This window comes from Solea senegalensis, linkage group LG3 (assembly GCF_019176455.1).
Source record: "Solea senegalensis isolate Sse05_10M linkage group LG3, IFAPA_SoseM_1, whole genome shotgun sequence".
Classification (NCBI taxonomy): Eukaryota; Metazoa; Chordata; class Actinopteri; order Pleuronectiformes; family Soleidae; genus Solea; species Solea senegalensis.
The window spans coordinates 20801377-20811729 of NC_058023.1; the positions used below are offsets into that span (position 1 = coordinate 20801377).

The 10353-nt window shown below is 41.6% G+C and overlaps 1 protein-coding gene across 1 annotated transcript; it reads left to right on the forward strand.

The window, feature by feature from the left end:
• Positions 1-825: 825 nt before the first annotated feature.
• LOC122766180 (extracellular calcium-sensing receptor-like) lies at positions 826-9785 on the forward strand. Its single transcript, XM_044020846.1, has 11 exons — positions 826-918; positions 1288-1429; positions 3083-3133; positions 3785-3953; positions 4121-4409; positions 4488-4574; positions 5152-5343; positions 6339-6872; positions 7643-7867; positions 8545-8668; positions 8773-9785. Exons 1-11 carry the CDS (start codon positions 826-828, stop codon positions 9672-9674), a joined length of 2808 nt encoding a protein of 935 aa, XP_043876781.1. The 3' UTR covers positions 9675-9785.
• The last annotated feature ends 568 nt before the right edge of the window (positions 9786-10353 follow it).

Here is a 10353-nt window from a genome sequence, read left to right on the forward strand (position 1 = left end):
TGTTTGTCATGGCTCTGGCTGTGGCTGTTTGCATGGTTGTGACCATTAGATCTGTGCCCTGTCTGAATCTCAGCCTCCAAGCTGTGGCCGACTGCTGTTTTGTATCCCTCTCTTTTTTTATTGTTTGATCTTAAGTTCCAGGCTGGCAGTCTGGTAGATGGTCAAATTCAGGTCGGGCCTCAGAAAACTAGCCCCCACTAAATTGCAGAGCCACAGTTTGGATACCGGCTCAGCGGTTTCACATGTTTTGGGGGATACCTCTAAGCTAATGTCATCCTGTCCACATTTGGATGTGGTCATAGGTGGAGTTAGAGTGCACTGTTTTCTAAATACTTGTTCTGTGGTTTCTACAGTTACAGAAGACTTTAGATTTTTGATGAAATTTGAAGCCGATGGGACATGCATTCATGCAATCTTGTCACTGGCTTGAAGCTAGAGCTAATGGTCTATCTAGGCCTTATATTGACTATCTAGAGCTAGATGTTGAGATTTTTGGTAAGTTTTTTAGGAATGAATGTGATTCCCCAGTGCTACCAAGAGCTTTTTGGGCAGCACGGTTTGGCATTGTTTAATTTGCCTTCAGTATCTACAGCCCCACAGCCAGTTGTGCAGGCCTTACATTTTGGACATACAACAGAGCTGAACTGTTAGACTTAGCAGAGGACATCACCACAACATACAATAACTTTATCCCACCAGAGATATGGCATTACCCCTGGGAAACAAGGATTCTCCCAGGACAAACACGTAAACGGAGTCGGCGCAGACGAGGGAAGCGAGGAGGGTGAAGGGCGTTCGGTCTCTCCTCAACAAGATGGATGAGCTATGACTGCAGATTACATCGAGCCATATGGAGAACTGTGCCATGATAATGACGGAGACAAGGCTGGACTCAAATACACCAGACGATACTATCAAGTTAGCTGGCTGCATTTTTTACTGTGCAGACTGCAACATCAACTCTGGGACTGTGCAGAAGCACTTTACCAATGAATTCTAAGAACATGTGGCAGGGATCAAAAACATCACTAGTTACAAAAGCAATAGTGTAGCCTCAGGCCCCATGGACATCACCCTCCCTGATACTCTGAACCAGTTCTTTGTTCTTTAGATTATTTATTCAGGGGGGACCAACCTCCAGCCAGAACTGCCTGAAGAAGCCACAGAGTGGTTGAGCACTCTGAACTGTACATCAGGGGAGAGAAAATAGAGAGGGTAGACTGCTTCAGATACCTGGGAGTCCACATCACAGCTGATCTCACCTGGTCAGCACACATTGCACATTAGGTGGGAAAAGCCCAGAAAACACTGTGTTTCCTCAGGAAACTGAAGCAGCATCACTTCCCTCAAAACCTGCTGGTCAGGTTCTACCAGGTAACAGAGAGGGTGATTGGAACCACACTATCCCCTCTGTCTGAGATCTATGCTGGTACACTTAAAAAAAAGCTAGCTGGATCTCAAAAGACACCACCCATACTGGACATGAACTGTTTACCCCCCTCCCCTGTGACAAGGAGATACAGGACACTTAGGGCACGCACAAACAGACTGAAGAACAGTTTTATCGACAAGTAGTAAATGTGTGAAACCCCCTTTACCTGTAGATACTGTCACCACAATAATTTAATAAACACCTAGTCTGTTTTTATCATAGTTTTTAAAGAAAATTTGTTCTTAGTCTTCAGCCATTGTCTATGGTATTGTCATTGTGTTTATTTCCATCACATCGTCTTGCAGCTATAAATGGCAGAGGCAACCCAAGCTTCTGTCACCATCCAGCCTCATCCTACACATATTTACAGCAGGTTTATCCCCTTATCCAGAAGATACTGGTGTTTTGGAGACGGAAGAAACGTCCCAATGGTGAGGAACGCCGACAAACATTACGGCCTGCATTAGTGCTTCTTCAAGAGTGGGACCGCCTAGTAGATAAGGCTGGTGTCCTCTATCGCCAGGTATTCTACCCTGATGGTGCTGAGCCTGTGTACCAGTTGCTGCTGCCAGTTATGCTAAAGGAGGTGGTGCTTACCTGGGTTCACCAAGACCATGGCCATCAAGGTATGGAAAGGACTTTGGAATTGCAATCACGATATTCACAAGAATATCATCTTGGCACAATTGGCACATTGGTGTCAGGTTTGCAAGAGGTGTGAAGTTGCCAAAGACAATCAAGGGTTCTGTCTTGGGCCCTCTCCTCTTCTCTCTATACACCAATTCTCTTGGTTCTGTTATTCTCTCTCATGGTTTTTCCTATCACAGCTACACCGATGACACCCAACTCATTCACTCTTTTCCCAGCTCCGACACACATGTAGCAGAATGGATCTCCGCTTGTCTGACCGACATCTCTCAGTGGATGTCTAACCATCACCTGAAACTCAATCTTGACAAGACTGAGTTTCTTTTTCTCCCAGGAAAGGGCTCTCCCACCCCAGACCTGACCATCACCCTCGACAACTCTGTGGTTGCTCCTTCTCCGATTCTACCTCAACTAAGACGACAACAACAACAACGAAAAAATTATACATCACACTTATGACTAGCACTTCATAGTTTGGCTTACTTGAAGCTCTTACTTCTAGCTCTTATTTGTACCCAAATGTTTAAATGCACTTATTGTAAGTCTGCTAAATGACATGTAATGTAATGTAATGTAATGTAATTTCCTCTTAGGTAGAGTTGAAGACCCAATTGGTGGTGATGTTCACAAGCAAACTCCTCTGGTCCTGTAGTCAAGTGAATTAGTCGCTATTTTTAGGCCATGGAACTAGGTTTGGTAACCTTTGTTTTGTCCATCGTCAGGGCGAGGATGAAAGGAGGAGGGGTAGATTGTGGCAGAATTAAGATGCCATAATTGACGTCTAGTGTGTCCTTTCAATTGCTCCTCTTACTTGTTAACCATTCACTTCAGATGCCATTCTATAAAATGGGTGGCTGTTTCTGAGCTCTTCCCTGATGATGAATGCACCCCCTTGTTCTTGTCCGCCCCACTTCTGTGTCACAGGTATGAGCGATGTGAAATGTTTGTGCCGGTGTGTTTTCATTCATGCAGTAAATGACGATTGCGATTTGTTTCTTGTAGGTCGCCTTAAAGCAGGTTATTCTCTTCTAGAGGTGCCCCTCTCGCAGCTTGGTAGGCCTTTTTATTTCCTTTGTAACGTAGTCACATGATGCAAAATATATGAATGGGTGTCTAATTATAGGTTACCGCTGATAGTGGTTGCGTGCACACAGTGATATTGGGTATGTAGACTTGATGGTGCCTTTTTCAAATGATATTTTTAACAAACTTAATTCACGTTAACCTAGGGACAACAGGCCTGGTTTGGCACTCTGGCAGTTCCACGCACAATCACTTTTGCTGCACTATCCTTCACACTACATGAGACCTGCTGCATTGTCTACAGCAGAAACTGCTTTGCCTACAGCAGAATATGACTTGTCCACAGCAGATAACTTGCGTTGCTAACCAACATAATCGGCTTTGCTTTGCTTGCACGATTGATTAGGTTTCATAATATCTTAACGGAGTGGATGGGATTTAGTCATAGTTTACCACATGTACTTGTGCTTAAGCACGTGACTACTGTCCAATCCAAAGCCACACAAGATGCAAGACTCAGAAGGTGTGATACTGTAGGCTTTATAAAGTGCCTTATCTTTTCCTCTGTCCCTCTCATTCTCTACTCATCCCAGTGACACATTATGACTTCACTGGCTTTATTTTCTTTGCTTTACTTTCTCAGTGTCTTCACTTTAACTGATAGCTCACTTTCCAGCATCACCACTGCAGCTCCACCAGCAGCCTCAAAGTGCACTCTTCTAAACAGCTTCCAGCCAGGATTTTTTGTCCAGGGTGACTATGTCATTGGTGGGATTTTCCCCCTTCATTTTAATCTGAAAAAGCCAGACCTTAACGGCACCTACAGACCACCACCAATAAATTGCAATGGGTGAGTTTCATAGATGAGAGTGGGACGATTATACTTACTTTTTCCTGTAAATTATGTAAATTACATTAATTTTACACTCTTAATATAAAATGGAGTAGAAAGAATGTGTTTATAATCATGTTCAAGTTTTTATATGAACAGACTACATTCATCTGTATCAGCCACAGACTTTATCCCAGGGCTTTCCGGTGGGCTCAAGCTATGAGACTGGCAGTGGAGGAGATAAACCAGAATCCAGCGCTGTTGCTGAATCACACTCTGGGCTACAAAATCTTTGATTCGTGTGGATATCCACTGACAGGACAGAGAGCTGTTTTATCGATGCTGAATGGGTTGAGTGAGGAAAACTCTTCTATGTGCACAAATGGCTCGTCACTCCTCGCTGTGATTGGGGCTTCTGGATCTGCTCAATCTATTGTTTTGTCAAGAATCCTGCAACCATTCAGGATTCCCATGGTAACATAGTTTTATTTATGTCAATCATCACAAAAATGTATTATTTTCTCAGTAACACTGCACTCTCTTTTTACACAGATCAGCTACTCTTCTTCATGTGCATGTTTGTCAGACAGACAAAAATATCCAACCTTCTTCAGAGTAATTCCTAGTGATGACTACCAGGTAAAATGTAAAGCATGTGGTCAATTATTGTGTCCAGTCAAAGCTCGACATATTTACTACTCTGTCATCGGAAATAATTATTACAACTCCTTTTAAAGCTTTAAACTGTACAATTAAATATATGAATAAACACTGGAACACTGAGAAATGGCTTTAAATGTATAGGTTTTCCTCTTTCTCATATTGTATCTTCTTTTCAGGTTTGGTCATTATAATAATATTATATTGTTTTGATGACAATCATCAGTATATTTAAATTTGTATTGTTATATTATTATTATTTTTATTATAGATATGTGTCAATGTCTTTTTCATTGTTAGTCCCTCTGCTTTTTTAGAGTCTTAGAAACCACAGCACTGCTTACATTTTATTTAGACGGAACATTGCTTATATGTGTTGTACCTATCAATTAATACATCAATATATATTCTGCCAAACTTTCATGCTTTATCAATAACAGAATACAGCCATGTTATAACAGGGCACAAAACCAAATAATTTATTAGGATATTTTCATTTGTTCAAGTTTTTCATGTCTGTGATACTGGGTGAAATTCTTTTTTCTGTTGAGCCCAGGTGAAAGCCATTGCACGGCTGCTGGTGCAGTTTAACTGGACTTGGGTGGGGCTGCTGCGAGGAGACAATGATTATGGCCGTTTTGCTGCTAAAGGTTTACTGAGAGAATTACAGGAAACCAAAGTATGTGTAGCGTACCAAGAAATGATTCCTCTGCTCTACACTCGCCAGGGGGGACTTAGGATAATGAAGGTATGAAAACACTGAGGGCACTATTGACTTCTTCTCTGCTTTAAACTACAGTTTTTGTCATTCACCCATTCACATGCATACACTGCATCTATGTGGAGCACATTTTTTCTTTCATACCCATTCACACACTGCTTGCACAATCATGTGAGGTTAAGTGTCTTGCCCAAAAACGCATCAGCATGTAGACTCTTGGAGCTGGGAATCAAACCCTCAACCTTTCAGTTGAAAGACAACTCACTCTACCACTGACTCTCTTTAATACTCTAAACTCTAGGGACTGGGTAGAGTGGTGACTTGATGCTATACAAAATGAACTAAAGTTTTTAAAGTGTTAATGTGTTTCTGTTTCAGTTAAAGACACTTTTGTGTTGCTAACATATATTAACACATAAAGCCTTTCAATCTTCTTTTGTGGACCTACTGTTGTCTTCAAATTAAGAGACTCCGGGATAAAACTGTATCTTTGTCTCATTTTCATCCATTTATCCCATCTGGCCCATATTAGATCCAGAGAGGTCATGGTGTGACTAACTGACCATATATGAAAAAAAAAAAACCTTTACGAAGAACATCACTTAACTTAGTCCACAATAAGTCAGTACATGTGCTTAAAATCAAAAATGACAAAAGGATCAGAATTGCAAAATGCTAGACAATGTCCAGAAAATGAAGAGGGTCATAACACGAGGAAGATGAATAATGTCACAGGTGAAACTATTAGGACAGAGCATACAATCTCAATGGTGGGAAAATACAGGGTGTGAAGTCAAGACTCAATGTTAGTGTCAAAATACAACAGGAAATGATGAATCATGGAAACAAAAACATGACTTCACTTCTTTTCTTCAATAGGAACACCTGAAGACTTATACTAAGGTCGATACTGGAAATACTAGTTATTTTTCACTGTGTACAAGTTTTTCTTATTGTCACTCAGTTTTAATGTTGTCTCTGTGTAAAACCCTGTGATCTACATTATCTGACCCTCTGTAAAGGTGATGCGTAGCTCTACTGCAAAAGTGGTGGTGGTATTTGCAGGTGAGGGGGAGATGACACCTTTCTTGAGAGACTACATGACTCAGAACAGCACTGGAATCCAGTGGGTGGGGAGTGAAGCCTTGGTCACAGCATCAGTCTTTTCAGGGAGAGAGTATTACCCTTATTTGGGAGGAACCATTGGGTTTGGCATCAGAAAAGGTCATATCTCCAGACTGGGTGACTTCCTGCAGACAGTAAACCCTAAGAGATATCCTGACAATGTCCTGGTGCATGAGCTGTGGGAGTCTCTGTATGGTTGCAGTCCTTTTCCATCATCTGTTACCCAGATGCCGCCCTGCTCAGGGCAGGAGACTCTGCTGGAACAGCACTCAGCCTACATGAATACATCCAGCCCAAGAGTCGCCTATAATGTATATAAGGCTGTACATGCCATTGCTCATTCCCTGCACAACCTCCTTCTCTGTCAGCCAGGGAAGGGGCCTTTTCAGAACAATTCATGTGCTCAGAGCAATGACATACACCCTTGGCAGGTACTGTATAATCCGCTATGTCTTTACCATTATAAACTGTGGGTCAAAGCCCAATTGTTGGCCTTGTAGTTTTGTAGGTGGACCTCAGACCACAATCACTATCTCCCATTTGCCAAAGTCATTTAGCACACTGTACAAATGGCAAACATATTTTCTGTGTTGCATTTGAATTCTAAAATGTAATCTTTAAAAATATCTCAAATCTAAATAACACATATTTGATGAATATTTAAATATCAGTCATCATCTAACCGCTTTATCCTCCACCAGAGGGTCGCGGGGGGTGCTGTGCCAATCTCAGCTACATCGGGCGATAGGCGGGGTACACCCTGGACAGTTCGCCAGTCCATCGCAGGGCCACACACAGCTAGAGACAAACAACCATTCACTCTCACATTCACTCCTACTGTCAATTTAAAGTGTCCAATTCACCTAATCCCCACATTGCATGTTTTTGGACTGTGGGAAGAAGCCGGAGAACCCGGAAAAAACCCACGCACACACGGGGAGAGTGCTAACCACTACACCACCGTGTGGCCCATATTTAAATATATTTCATGAAAATCTTTAAATTGATTATTGTTCCATTGTAGACACAACAAGATATTTTTATTTCAATGTGATGTGTCCAGTGTAACATTATGTTACGTTTCTTAGGGTCTTTAAAACCTCAAAACTCTACAGACTGGGAAGCTCTGCAAGACAACATTTTACTGAAAACGTTGTTTAAGGCAATTCAGTGCAATTTTGTGCATTTCTTCATTTTCAAGCTGCAACATTACCTCCAGGAAGTGAACTTTCAGATTGCTGGTGAGATGGTGGACTTTGATGCCAAGGGCGACTCTGTACCCTATTATGATATTATCAACTGGCAGAGAGGCCCACAAGGAAACATTGAATTTGTCAGTGTGGGTTTGTTTGATGGAACCAAGGATGTTGGAGAGGAGCTGTTGATCCAGGAGGACGGAATAATGTGGGCAGGACATCAGAGTGAGGCAAGCTGCTCACACCGTGTTTTTACCTTCATCAGATGCCAACTGTTGAAGTTCTGTAGGTTGAGATGGAGGTAAGTCAGGTGGACGTTTTCATACACAACAGGGATTCAAAGACCAGCTGGACTATGATGTATTTGGTGACAGTGTTGTTGCCCTCATGGATATTTCTTTTTAGAATGTGAGAGTAAATGGTTATTTGTCTCTCTGTGCTGGACTGGTGACCCGTCTTGGGTCTGACTCCGCCTTTTGTCCTATGTCAGCTGGGATTGGCTCCAGCTCCTTATGACGCTCATGTGCAGGATAAAGAGGTAGATAATGAATTAATATTAATGACATTAAAGGCTTCTGAAAGAGCTCTCACAGATCTACAGCTAAATATATTAAACAGAACCACAGGTTATGGAAAAGCTTATGGGCAGGAACCCAGTAATCAGTGTACACCTTATAACCATGTGACCATCAAAAAGTTGTTTGATGACTCCCGGCAGACTAGATTGACATCTGTAGACCAAATACTCTAACCAACATAAAACTCTAAACACTGTGTTAAACACACAAACTAGAAGTGACACATACTTCTTTGACAAGGGGTTTTGGAATTTTCATCATTTTCCATCTGTTAATAGATTAACCAATAACATTTAACAATATCAGGTTAAATGTTCGCTCCTCTCTAGGTGCCAGTGTCTGTGTGCAGTGCCAGTTGTCTTCCAGGCTTCCGGAAGGCTGTCCGTCGTGGGGAGCCTATCTGCTGCTTTGACTGTGTACCATGTGACAGTGGCAAAATTAGCAATCAGACAAGTAAGTTTGACCTGAACAATAAAATGTCAAAGCAAATCCATTCTTACAATTGTAGTACAGAAGTAATGCAATACTGAAAATTGTTCATACTTTCTTCCCTTTAGACTCAGTAGATTGTACAATATGTCCTGAGGACTTCTGGTCAAACAACGACAGAACAGCCTGCATCTCCAAGAAAGTGGAGTACTTGACCTTCGATTCATTGGGAATAGCCCTGACAGTGATGTCTGTGGTGGGCACCTGCTTCACTCTGGCTGTCTGTGGAGTCTTCTTCTGTCACAGACACACAGCCATCGTCCGTGTGAATAACTCCGAGCTCAGTTTCTTCATACTGTTTGCACTGACTCTGTGTTTCTTGTGTTCTCTGCTTTTCATTGGAAAGCCAACATATTGGTCCTGCATGCTGCGCCACACTGCCTTTAGCATCACATTTTCACTGTGTATTTCCTGCATCCTGGGGAAGACCCTGGTGGTACTGGCTGCATTCACTGCCACCAGGCCAGGGCACAACATCATGAAGTGGCTGGGGCCAAAGCAGCAGAGGACCATCATCTCCAGCTGCACTCTGGTTCAGGTGGTTATCTGTGCTGCCTGGCTCATTGATGTTCCCCCGTTTCCATCCAGAAATACCCAATATGAACATTCTAAGATCATACTGGAGTGTAGTGTGGGCTCTAGCCTGGCATTCTGGTGCGTTCTTGGATATATTGGTCTGCAGGCCTGTCTGTGCTTTGTATTGGCTTTTCTGGCCCGGAAATTGCCGGGGAACTTCAACGAGGCCAAGTTCATCACATTCAGCATGCTGATATTCTGTGCTGTGTGGCTAGCATTCATCCCTGCTTATATCAGCTCCCCTGGAAATTATGCAGATGCAGTTGAGTCATTTGCCATCTTGGCTTCCAGCTTTGGCTTATTGTTCTGTCTATTTGCTCCAAAGAGTTACATTATTTTACTGAAGCCTGAAAAGAATACAAAACAGCACCTGATGGGGAAAGAAAAGAAATGATGAAACAAAAATTAACCCAAAGCTATTGCAAGTCAGTAGCAAATGGACTTGCAGATTTCTTTCAGTGACTTATGTATAACTAACCATTAAAAAATAACAACAAAAAACAAACTTATTTAATCAATGTTGTTTTGATATTGATATTTCTTTACAGGATATGAACCAGTTGTGGCAAGTGTGCACAATCAAATCACAAGGTACATCATCTCAAGACACTTTACATAGTAAAACATACTACTCACAATATCACAGTTATATTATAGTTATAATTATATTATGTTACATGAGAATGCCACATTGCACACATAATGCACAATGAATTCAATAAGTATCAGTAACTATCACTTTATTTAAAATTTTTAAGAAATAATTGTAGAAAAATCCTGACATTTTGAAGATATTGGTTTTATATCAATAATAACAATAAATACACTAAAGAAGCATGTACAAGATTAAAAAAAAGGGTAGTCAATTTGATGGACTTCAAGAAGATATAGAAAACATGGAACCTTCACAGGATGCTTGCAGAAAGGCAGTTATTACAATATGTGTAACAGAACAACATAGAAATATTGCTTCTCGGTCAGTTCCATGCAACAATGCAGTGATATTTCCACTGCTGATGGCTGATTGAATTCTCTCTGGTGATTTCAGTGCACCTGCAAAGAATGTGGGTCAC

What these genes read in the sequence shown, in the direction of transcription:
- LOC122766180 (XM_044020846.1), top strand. Translation starts at nt 826, where the DNA reads ATGACTGCAGATTACATCGAGCCATATGGAGAACTGTGCCATGATAAT. An exon ending in ACACCAGACGATACTATCAA is followed by an intron (nt 919 to 1,287) that starts GTTAGCTGGCTG and finishes ATTGCACATTAG; the next exon opens with GTGGGAAAAGCCCAGAAAAC. An exon ending in GGTGCCCCTCTCGCAGCTTG is followed by an intron (nt 3,134 to 3,784) that starts GTAGGCCTTTTT and finishes TTTCCAGCATCA; the next exon opens with CCACTGCAGCTCCACCAGCA.